This window comes from Nematolebias whitei, chromosome 5 (genome assembly GCF_014905685.2).
Source record: "Nematolebias whitei isolate Nwh7 chromosome 5, NemWhi1, whole genome shotgun sequence".
In the NCBI taxonomy this organism is placed as follows: Eukaryota; Metazoa; Chordata; class Actinopteri; order Cyprinodontiformes; family Rivulidae; genus Nematolebias; species Nematolebias whitei.
Window position 1 is genome coordinate 8264384 of NC_056502.1, and position 12627 is coordinate 8277010.

Here is a 12627-nt window from a genome sequence, read left to right on the forward strand (position 1 = left end):
ACATGCCGAAGTGTCCCTGGGCACAACACTGAGCCCCTCATTGCCTCCGTTGTGTGTCCCATCGGTGAATGAATGTGATACATCACTGATTATTCTTTGTAGAGATCTAGTAGAGTGCTGTATGAATGGGTAAATGAGGGCACAGATGTAGTGTAAAACGCTTTGAGTATGTTGATATGATAGAACGGCACTATACATGTACAGTCCATTTACCATTTCTCTTCCTCCACCACAGGCCCTACTTTGAGAAGAAGGCCAAGTACTACTTGCAGCTGGAGGTACTTATTTCTTACACTTTAAACCAAACATTTGCCTGTAATGTGAATGTGAAATGTTTAAAACCTTGACCACAAACAGCAGTGACATGTTTTTGTGTGCACATTAGACAAAACGCTTCATCTTAACTTGAGGCAGTTGCCCCTGCAACTTCGTTTTGCTGACTCTGTTGAGGTTTTTAAAAAGCAACTGAAAACACTTTTATTCTCCCAGGCTTTTATGTCATGATTTTATTGTGCTTCTTGAAGTTCTTATGCTCGTTTTATTCTTTGTATATTTTAGCGTTGATTTTTTATTGTGATTTTATGTCTGTGATAAGCGCTCTATAAATAAACTTTACTTACAGTTATTCTTGCAGTTATTCTGTGACAAATGCACAAGTTGCAGCTTTTAGTTTTACATAAATTTAAATCATGTCTGGTTGTGTGACTTGCAGAACAGGGTGCAAGTTGTTACACATTCCTAATGCAATTGAAATGTCCAAGATGGCTGCTTTAGCAAAAAAGGAAAAATAAGATAAATCGGTGAGTTTTGGTGATATTGAGCTGATATATGGTGTGGCGATAGCTGAGAATGTTTCCTATCAAAAGATGTATCAAAATAAAAATCCAAGATGGCTGCCACAGCTACTTTTAAATGGCTTTAATTCAGTCATTTTTACACAGAGCTGAAATTTGGTGAGGTTATAGCTGAGAACGTTCTCTATCACATACTGAATCCAAATCAAAAATCCAAGATGGCCACCTTGGCTAAAAAGGAAAAAATATAACTCAGGCATTTTTATAGCTATTAGCTGAAATTTGGTATAGTGGTAGCTGAGAGCGAACCCAAACACACTGTACTGTCAAATCAAATTTTTAATCGGCAGCAGGTTGGCAGTCAAAGTTTCTCCAGGAACTTTCTAGGGCAAATTTCTGAAACTGCAGGGTTTTCTTTTCTATATGTCCTGAGTTCATCACTGTTTTCAGCCGTATACTTAAGTCAAATCTAAGAAGTATTTGTGCCCTCTAGCATTTCCTCCAGCTATCATTTAACATCATCTCTCCTCCAGAACCTGAAGAAGAACGTGGACGAGCGGCAAGCCAAGCTGTCTCAGGCCAAAAGCGAGTACAAGACAGCTCTGAAGAACCTCGAGATGATCTCTGATGAAATCCACGAACGTCGCAGAATGTCCATCATAGGCCCTCGAAGACCTGGAGTTGGTGCTGAGGGTGACAGCGTCTCTGGGGACGACATCTCCAGCTTCAAGATGGAGTCGGACGAAATATCAAGTGAGTACACTGTGACATTTCTCTCGGACATCAATCTGCGAAAGAGTTTTAGCTTAAGGAATCCCATTCTTTGTAAATGTTGACTGCCTTCTGTGTTAGTGGTCCTCAGAAGATTTTCAGTGCAATTAAAGGCTGATTAGTTGAGGTTTAACCTTCCGTCTTCCTGCTGCAATAACAAAAGCTCACCTGGTGACTCTTTAAATGTCAGACAGCTGCCACAGTTTCACCTCTTAAGTCTTTTTTTTTTTTTTTTTGCGTTGTAAAAGAAAGTCACATGCAACAGAAATAAAACGTTCAGACTGTTGACCACAAAACATCTGTGCGAGTCACAACTTGTAGACTGGTTTAAAATATGTTTAACTCAAGTGTTTCGGTTTAGAAATCAATCTGCTGAATGCCGTTCGACTCCACATGTGAAACCTCCAGGCACTCACTCCCACCACTCTTTTAGGGGTGGAGATTTTTTTTAAGGGTAGAGGCGGAAATGCTTCACGTGAAGGGGCAGATGATCGTATGTGATATTAAGTTGTGCTGTGTTGTCTGTTGTGTTTAAAATGAGTGTTTATGTAATTATTTTCAGTTTACATATCCAAAATAACTTTTATTCGTTCAAGGCAGTCATATTTGTTCATAACTTTGTTATTAGTAAGCCTGACAGTTACCGGATCCACTCCCCGAACGCACCCTGTCAAAATAAGAGAGTTCCCAGATCCGGTTCCGGCAGGATCCGGCTCAAAGTAAGCCCCGAAAACGAGGAGAATTTTAGTTTCTCTTCAGTTTGAGTAAAAATAAACAAAATGCTAATCTGCTTCATACGTCCGATTAGTTTCACCTGAAGAATAACTAGGAGGGTGTTTCCATGGTAACAGCGGTCCAGTTCACACAGATGCTGATTATAAGTTAAGCAGGACATGAAGCTTTAAATAACCTCACACACGGACCGGGCTTTGATTTACAGTATGTGGTGAAAATAAGATCCCTTCCCAGAACGGTTTGGAATCCTTTAAGTTCTATTTATCTCTTTATTTTCCTCACAGTTTTGTTAGCTTCCTAAATTCATCATATTTTCTCCACTGTACACTTCCCTCATCATTTCCTCCTGTTTAACTTTCTTCGTTGTCCCGTCCTGCAGTGGCCTCGGAGTGCTTCGACGATGACCTGTATGGTGGGGGGAGCATCATGTCGGAGGAAGACTCTGAGACTCGCTCCACCAGCAGCCTTGGTTCAACTCCCAGCAGCCCCCAGGAGCTCCTGTCACCATGTCTCTTCGCCAGCTCCTCTTCCTCCTCCGGCATGTCTTCCTCTGCCTCTCCGTCACCCACTCCTTCCTCGTCCTCCTCCACGTCCGGCCCAGCTCTTCTGTCCAGGCCCTGCAGCCTTGACCTTCCCAGCACCGTGTCACTGTCAGACTTTGGCCTCATCTCACCGGTTCTCGGGCCTCGCAGCGAGTGCAGTGGGGCGTCGTCGCCTGAATATGATCTGGAACGAGGTGAGTGATAGGATTTAGGTTTAACTACTAGTTTATACAACTAGTTGCTAGTTACTTGTATATAAGACCTAGAAGGAATGCACATCACCGGCTGCCTTTCATGCAAGTTTTAAACAAAAAACATTGTGTTGAAAAATGATGAAATTATAACTGATGGATCAAATCAACACTCCCAAGGATAATTAATTAGATGCACACATGATTGCGTTTTGACAGTTTTATTCATATATTTTGCTAACATACAGGGTCGATGGTTAATTCCATACTTTTATGCAAAGATGTGATGCTTAGTGCTCAGAATGTGTGTTGAGAATAACTCTTAGCTACCACCACGCCAAATTTTAGTTCAATATCTATAAAATCAACTAAATTATTGCAGTTTCTGTTTCCCAAAGTTAGCTGGTTGTGGCAGCCATCTTGAACTGGATTGACTCAAAAAGTTTATTAGTTATAGATGTACATCTAGTGATTACCATACTTTTGTCAAACAGTCCTTGAGATATTTGGCTAACTGCGCTTAAGGAACAAAGATGATTTTGTAGCGGGTGATTAAAAACTATCTTAGTAACAGAATAACAAACGGATGGTGTGCAAAATATTTTCATTTAGCACAGATTGCAAAAACAAATGACGTATAATGGATCCGTGAATGTTCAGAGTAATGCGGTGCGGTGGAGAAACGATAAAGTCTTCACCTCTGTGCTCTTTAAATCTTTAAACACGTTCAATGTATTTTGGAGCCTTTATTCAAATTAGACAATTGCAGTTGCTTTAAACAGCTATCTAACGGCACAGTTCGTGTTTCTACACAAGGGAGCGGGGAAACCAGACTAAAGTGAGATGGATGAAACTTGGGGATCTATTTTGGGTTGGATGCTGGATCTCATGCTGCCTGCACGGCTCACACCTGCTCCTCGAAAAGAGAACATTTGTCAAGGTGACAACGAGCCGGGCGCCTCTTGTGCAGCGGTAAAACTTATTAACGGATCGGTTTCCAGAGAGGAAATTGGTCACAACGCTCCAGTCACTTTTAATGAAGAACTTCAATCTGTGCTGCTCCACCTTCACTGCCAGGACTGTTTGCTTGTTTGTCACAAACAAACAAACAGACTTCTATTTGAGACTACTGTATACCCACTGCTGAAAAGCCCACATCTTTCTTTTACAAAAATATCCCATAAAATTTAATGACATTTGCAGATGGAAGTTGTTGGATGTACATTTGCAACTGAATAATTATTAAATCCTTAATAAAATGGCTGCCACAGCTACTCACCTTAAACTATTAACTTGTTTGACTATAACAGTTGGGACAGACACCGAGCAAAACTTTGGTGTGGTAGTAGCTGAGACTATTCGCCGACACATACTCCAAACACTAAAGTCTTTATACAGAATGTTACCTTTAACCATTTGCAGTCAGGTCTGTCTGTTAGCAAAATATTTTATTACTACTGGATGGATGTTGTTGAAACTTTCAGAAAATAATAATGTAATGTTTCTAAGACTGAATATATTTTGAAGCCATCTGACCGAAGACAAAAATGGGTATAAATTAGTCATATTGTGCAGATATTGTGGTAAAATTATAAAAATAAAAAATTTGTTCTTACTGTAAAGTGTCCTTGGGTGTCATGAAAGGCGCTTTTTAAATAAAATGATTATTATTATTATAAAATTAGTTGTAGCCGAGTGTCATTCACAACTGCAACTGCTAATCATTGCACAAGATCTTTGGCCAAAAAAAAATCAGTCAACTTTGTTTGGTTGTCAGCAAAATATCTTGTTCACATTGAGTGTGAGAGCTTGTGATTTTCAATGTTTGATCAAAATAGCTACAAACGGTCATGGAAGGCAGCAGGTGATATGCACTCCTTTAATACTGGGCCTTTAATTATATTTAAAGAGTTCAAGAAACAATCATTTACTTGTTATATTTAGTTGTAACCCTTTTATTAAAACCGTGTCACCGATGATATTTTATACAAGCCTACCAGGCAGACATTTTGAAGCTTAGGTGGTAAAGGTTTAAATATATACATTAAAGATTAACTTGATGCCTAATGTATGATTATTGTAATTACCTCTCTTTTATTTTAATGTCTCATTTTATCTCGTTTTACTTTTAATTATAATTAATATACTTGTTGCTCTGGACTTTTGTTTAGTTTGGGTCTGAATGTTTAATGGATGTCTATTTCAAAAAATTATAAACATAATAAAAAACACACACACATATTACAGAAATGTCGACTGAGGCTTTTCAACTCTCATCATTAAATCCCAACGTGTCTTACTCCTGACCTGCTTTCTTCTGCAGGCGACCGAGCTGAAGGTGCAGAGGGGGATCTGGACAACACTCCGGTTGGAAACAGCAGCTCATCTTCCAACATCAAGAAAACCTTTAACCTGGAGGCACGCTTCAGCTTTCTCAACCTGCGACGCCCGCGAGCCAGCAATGCCAAAAACAAGGACGGCTGCCCCCAGAAGATGGAGCAGAATGTCGTCTTCGTCAAATGAGTCTGAGGATCAAGACGGGGGCGGGGGGCCGTTAGTAAGTCTGCATTTAGTCTCATTCTAAACCAAAAACTCGAAGCTAAAGGCCGTTCGTAAGGTACCTACCACTACTCGGACCCATCTCTAACATAAACTCTGAATGTGATAGTTGATGTAAATTAATCTTTCTGTACTTCATGGCACCTTTTGGTGCACATATGGACTCATATGCCAGTTAGACATTAAGCACTATAATGTTAAAAAATGTTTTTGTTCTTTCTCCACTTAAAAAAAAAAAGGTTTTAGTCATAAATGCTGCCAACGTCCCAACCTGCTGTTACTGATAGAAATAGACGTTATAGTTGAATGTCCAGCACATGGACTGCTGTAAACCACACCGAGGTGATGTTCTGTTAACAGTTCTAAAACTAAAGTCACTCAGTGGAAGAAAAAGCTTTTAGTCTTCTGCCCTGTAGTTCTGTATTTATGTTGTACTTTCAGATGGTATGTGATACTTTTTAGGATTCAAATGTTAATAACTAAATAAAAGTTGGACAAAGCATTTAAAAAGTACAAAGGCTCTTCATGCATATTATTACATATCGTACTTTAAATGTATAAAGTTCAGTTTTTTTTTTAACTAGATAATTTACTGTAAACTGTATTAGAAAACACCTAAATATAAAGAAAACCTACAGCCGTTTGGGTCAAACCTTGTAAATGATTATCTCATGCATAAATGTGAAATTTCACATGAAGTGATGAAGATGACTTCCAGCTACTACCGCGCTAAATTCTAGCTCAGTATCTGTAAACATGACTGCGTTACAGCCATTTTTATGGTGGCCATTATGAAGAGTACTTTCTTAGTTTAAAAGTTCATCCAGTAATTGCTTTGAGATTTTCAATAAAATCCATCCACGAGATATTTTGTTAACAGGCAAAAGCATTATTGCTGCTCCACTTCGGTGGCAGGCGATCAAAAAGAGGCTTAAGCTTTAAAGTAGACCGTCTGAAGAGAACAAAAAGATCCAAGAAATGTTTTTAGAAGAGTAAAAATGTTCATTTGGCCCACGTGTATCTCTTGTTCTGTCATTAGAGACTCGTATGAATTCCTGGCGTTCTTTCTGTTCGACTCAAAACCAACTGGGTGCAACCGAAGAGCTCACTGATAAATTGTTAGCATGCACACGTTAATTAGCTTCATCTTTAAAAGGCGTCTGTCGTGACTTTTTAGGAAAACTTCAGACCGGCTGCAGAGTAGCGCGTAAAGATAAAAGAAACAGTTTATTTAATCAGTCATGACCTTTGATTAACAACCGCCTGTTTAGAGATCTGACGCAGCTTCAGAGAGGTTGCAACGTAAAACACATTCCTGCCAATGGCTTCAAAATAAAGCTCCCAAGACGTTCAAAGAAAATCATAAATATGTTGGACTACTTGCAGATTATGAAAAACGTAATTATTTGAACCTTTGAAAGTAAACGCATACATTCACATCACTTTCAGTGAAGTAGCTGATTTTTCAAACTTGCATAACAACAACAAGCAGATGTTAATCCACTGGCACACCAACAATATGTAAAACAATAGAAATCATGCCAGTGTGTGATCTGATATCATTATTTAAATGAAAAGCTTATTACTAAGAATGCATCTAGATCAAACCTTCAAAAGCACTTGACAAAGAAAACATGAAATGTGAAGCTGAATAAGCGACCAAAATGTACCGGGTGGTTGTTTTTGTTTTGTTTTTTGGTCATGCATCTTGTGACATCAATTTTGCATAAGCTATTTATAAACTTTCTTCTTAGATCAAAATATAACAGTAGCTTGTATTTGTCGTTTCCTAGAAATAAGCTTATAAAACTAATCAGATCACTTCAAAAATATTTTTGTGAAAATTTATGTTGCACTTTTTTTTGCTTAAACTTAAAAGTCTCTTCAAAGTTAGGCCTGTGATGTCATGGCAAAAGCAAAGCACTCTTCTTGGAAGAAAGTGCGAGTGGAAATGCACAAATGTAATTTAGATGTTTATTAGTTGTCCATCTTCCCAACAAGGAGACATTTAATCGCTGTTGCTGAAGGCCCGTGTCTGTGTGACGACCTTTCAGCAAAACATCTCATGATCCAAGGGCAAAATATCTCTTGAACAAAACAAATGTTAATAAAACCTTTAGGTAGTAATAACTGGCTGTAAATCAAAATTAATAACTTTTGGAGTCCTCATTTTCAAAATGGTCACCACAACCAAACGACCTTAGAAAACAACAATGGCTAAAACAGTTTTACAGACATTGAGCTAAAATTTGCTGAGTATCATCCGACATACTCCAAGTACATTATGCTACAAAGTATTTTATTAAAGCCTTGGCATTAACTGTAGAATCAACACTGTATCTCATGAACCACTGGATAGAATTTAGTCGAACTTTGGGAAAGTAATTATTTAATTTACATCTACAGCTCATTAACATTTGGGGTTAACCCAGTTCATAATGTCCCCCTCAACTAATGGACCTTAGCCAACATAAAAATGGTTTCAAGTCAGCCCTTCTTACGGATATGGAGCTGCCGTAGCTGAGTTTTCCTCAACATGTGCTTTGAGTGAAACCCCATCTCACAAGATTGTGCATAAAAAGTTCACATTGTTCGACCAACACAGCTGTAACTGTCTTTTCTCAGTATAAAATGATTTAAAGTTCAAAAGTCTGGCATGAAAGGCGGCAGACGATATGCATTCTTTCAAGAAACGCTTGGCCCTGAATGTGCCATCAGAATCTGACAATCGGAAGGAAGGTCCATTGGAAAATGAAGAGTAAGTTTTACACACTAAGAAACAGTCAATGTTCATTAATACGACTTTGGATAAAAAGGACCAGCCAACATCAGAGAAGGAATAATATGACCTCGGCTTCAACTGCATTACAGAACGTTGTAAAGGCACGTAGCTCTGAATTTCCAAGATAATTAGCAGTTATTTTATTTTACTGAAGTCTTTTTTCCATCTAATGTTAATGGTGTCTACATTTTAAAAGGTCTCAAATGGTTTAAGAGACTTGTGTCTGTAGCCACTCTGTTAGGATATTTAGTAAGTAGCTCAGCTCTTGTAGTCATTAAACTTTAACTTTTCACACTGCTGGCATCGTGACAATTGGAGTTAGACTTTAGACTGAGAATCTGCACTTGTAACGAAAAGTATTAACACACGTGACCCATCTCATCACAGGATCAAGTCATACTTGGTCAAACGAAACTAAGCACGTTTTCAGATTATTTTAATTTGTAAAAAAAATAAATGAAATGTGTATGCCTCTTTTATGACCATCTATTGTTATCCACTGTTGTCATCACTCTTTCTTACAAGAGAGAACTGATTTCTTTAACAGAGTCTCCACGGCTCGATGGGATTAACCTTTATAAATAACGGTTGAATGTAAGTTACATTTTGATACCTTGATCATCCTGATATCATGAGTATGGTAGTTCCAGATAAGACAATTAGATAATATCCCTGGAAAAAGTGGTCAAGCTTATTTTGAGCGTATTCTAACGAGGATGTCTTGGCATAATTTGAAAGAAAAAATCTGAAACTGGATATTGGGCTTTCCCAGCTGGGATTGAAAATATCTTTGCTAATGCACAGGGAATATAGCAACCGTTTAGGGCTTTTCTGCTCAAAATCATTATTTATTGGTACTACTCAGAAAAGTGATTCTGTATTTCAGACATTTTCTTCAAAGGACCCATATCATATTTTGTCAAAAAAATCTAAAAACTCCTAATTTTTCAACTAATGCCCTGTATATGGCTTTATTTCAACTACCCTGCAACTTAATCCTTGGTTCAGTGGATGGATCTCATATAGATGATTTTAGTAATTTTACAATGCCCTTTTATTACACCTGAGAAAGAAAAATAATTTTAGGTGATCAGTAATGCTGAGCCTTTACTTTTCGTTTAAAACTAAATGTTTGGCATATAAGCTATACAGTACTTTTCATATTCACTCATTTGTGCGTGCTTTGCAACTGATTTGTTTTAAAACGTAACATACCTCCTGTTTCTCGTTCAGATGTTGCAGTCACATTTTGCACCACGTGGATCATCTGAAAAGGACATTTATATCAATACTTAAAAACAAACAGTAAACGTAAAAATGCCCACAAAAACTGTCAACTTACCCAACAGATGTCGTGTCAGCAGATTAAAGTTGATAAGAGACTGGCAGACTCACAACAGACTCATCAGCTGAAACTGTTTACTGTCACAAACAACTTCACTCGTGTAACATTTTACAATGTTAATAGTTAGCATCAGTAAATAATTTTACTCTCCTGCAGTTTACGGAAACTATCAGAATCAACCTGATGTGGCCGAGTAGAAAAATGTGTCTGGTTTATTTTTGATATTTCGAAGCAAAGTAAACTGAGGAATGAGGTCAATTGTTGTTGTGGCATTTCACTTTTTGTAGTTATTGGCAAAATTCAACACTAAACGTGATGCAATCATAAGAATATCCTCATTGGTGCAAAAGGTTTTATGTTCAAATACAGACATTAAGTGCATGGTCTTCCAGTTTAAATTTTTTACATTATTAGGGCTTAATTAAAATCATCTGCTCCATAACGTCAAGACATAAATCATGACATATAGCAACAAGTAAAAATCTACAAAAAAGTGAACAATAAATGCAAAAAAACATGCCCAACCTAGATTCTTCTACAGCAATGAAGTGGGTAAGAAGCAGAAAGGTGCTGTCAATCAAATGCATTGATTGACTGAATGGGTTCACCTCTATAAAAGCATAAGTTTAAATTGGCTCATTCAGAAATGGGTTAGAATGTCAAAGAACAAACTGCAGAAGTTTAAAACACTGATGCCAATCAATATAAGACAGATGATAAGGTATAGAAAGTATTTTTCCAACTAGTTAGCATAAAAAGTTGAAGAAAATGTTTTTTTTTTAACTGTTATTTTTTGAGGATTGGATATCCAAGCAAGATGATGACACCTAGGTCAGAATGTATAATAATAGGAAAGCTGCACTCCGCAAAAAAAACCTCTCAAACTATTTCAAACATAAGTCGCTGAAAACTACAATGAAGCATGTAGAAGAAATGAACAAGATTTGATAGGAGGGCTTCAAAGTAAAAGGTCTCTCTGAAAAATCATGGCAGCACAGCTTAGGTTTGCAAAGTTGAGTCTGAACGACTGCAGACATTCTGGAACAGTGTCTTTTGCACAGACGAAGACCAATGTGGAGATGTTTGGCTGGAGCGCACCGAGCATTACAGTTAGCATAATCATCTGTTAGCAGCACGGTGGTGGAGGGGTAATGATTTGGGCTTACACTTTGTAGTCATTGAGTTATGTGTACTCAATACGCTCGAGTTAAATGTGAGACCTAGCCATGGAGCATGCAACATCATGTAAGAAGACAATGATGCCAAACACAACACATGTTCAACAGATGTGTTGAGTCAAAGTTCAGACTCAAAACAACCGTGTCTGACTAAAATGCTGGGGCATGACATAAAAAATAGACCAAATAAAACAAACAATAACAAACTTTGGTCAATTAAAGTGATGTAAAGAAGAGCTCCAGTGATGTGGAGAGACTGACACAGAATGATTCTTTAAGTTCAACACTGCTAAAATTGATTCTACGGTTTTGTGTGTCTCATCGTCTTTAATGCGTTTTGATCAGTTGTAGTTTGATACTGTTTGAGTGTATAATAACCTGATTTTAAAATCTGATAAAGACCAGATACAGTTTTATGTCCGTATAGACAAAACTTAAGAACTGTTGAAACTTTTGACCATAAAGAGTTCTAACACGAATGTGTGAATAATCACACTGACGGAAGATGAAATCATTTTAAATAGACATCGGAGACAGAAGCAGATGTGTGTGTATATATATATATATATATATTCCTGTATTTAAACACATCAGTCTAACATTTTAGTGCAAGTTCTGCAAACATCACATCAACATTCATACAACAGGTTTCTGCAAGATTGTCCTGCTGATGGTGTAAATCAGCTCGCTGGTAAACAAAGCAAACATCTGTAACTGGTAGAAAATAAAACTACAGCCATTTGAGAATAAACAGAAATCAATGTGTAAACTTTTTCTGGTTTTCCAAGAAAGCTACTGGTAATGCTCACGTCTTAAGAAAAATAATGTAAAATAACATTTTGTTCTTAATATAACTCATATGAGCAAACTATATTTAGAAATTGTGACAGTAACGCAATAAAATATTTAGAAGGAGCAACAAGTGGCGCTAAATATTTGTGAAACGGTTTCCCAAGTGAAGAATAAACTTTGATGCTCTAATTTTCATTGAGCCAATTTAAAGTGAGGCAAGTTGGCACCACTGCAACGCTAACTCTTAACAGGATTTTGTTTAAAACGTAGACTCGGGACTGTGCAGCAACAGAGCTGTTAGAGTGACACATGATAAATGTTCCCAGAAGGTTCAACAAAACCTGTTCGTTTCAGCTGAGCGGGAATCAGAATAAATTACAGAAACATTTGTCCATAACCGGCCGCTGATAGGTGACATGAAAAATAAACTTTCTACACTGAAGTGTGCATCAAATATGACAGCTTGTATTAAAAAGTGACATCTTCTGGGTCGTAGTTCGACATAAAACATGAGAAAATATAAAAGTGCAGAACAATAAACGTAAACAGAAGTACTTGGCATTACATATAAATCTCAAACGTTGCAAGAACTTACACACACTCAAACACATATAAGTAAAGCACATACAGCTGGGTGATATCAGTCTCGTACAGTATTGGATGTAAGCCCTGTGAATGAAATCAAACTGATAATCTCACAAACATGAGAAGACATCGTTTGAACGCTGCCATACTTTATTCCCTGCGATGTTGCACTGCTCCTGAGAAGAATAAACCTTTTTCCAGGAAAACCTTTTCTACTTGACACACTTTAAAACTGCTGGTTTGGCATCACCAGCTCAGTGCAGCTTCTTTTCTAATATACTAAAAAAAGCTAACTGCTTTGATAATTTATTCAAAGAAAGTATATTTTCTAACACGGCTGCAAATTTCAGGCA

The 12627-nt window shown here is 37.5% G+C and overlaps 1 protein-coding gene across 1 annotated transcript in view; it reads left to right on the plus strand.

Annotated features, from left to right (window-relative positions):
- The window catches only part of sh3bp5b (SH3-domain binding protein 5b (BTK-associated)), a 36726-nt gene extending 30650 nt beyond the window's left edge, over positions 1 to 6076 (plus strand). Inside the window, exons 6-9 of the mRNA XM_037676768.1 lie at positions 236 to 278; positions 1328 to 1547; positions 2680 to 3036; positions 5357 to 6076. Coding sequence (XP_037532696.1) covers positions 236 to 278; positions 1328 to 1547; positions 2680 to 3036; positions 5357 to 5556 — 820 coding nt within the window. The 3' untranslated portion in view covers positions 5557 to 6076. The remainder of the gene's footprint in view (positions 1 to 235; positions 279 to 1327; positions 1548 to 2679; positions 3037 to 5356) is intronic.
- The last annotated feature ends 6551 nt before the right edge of the window (positions 6077 to 12627 follow it).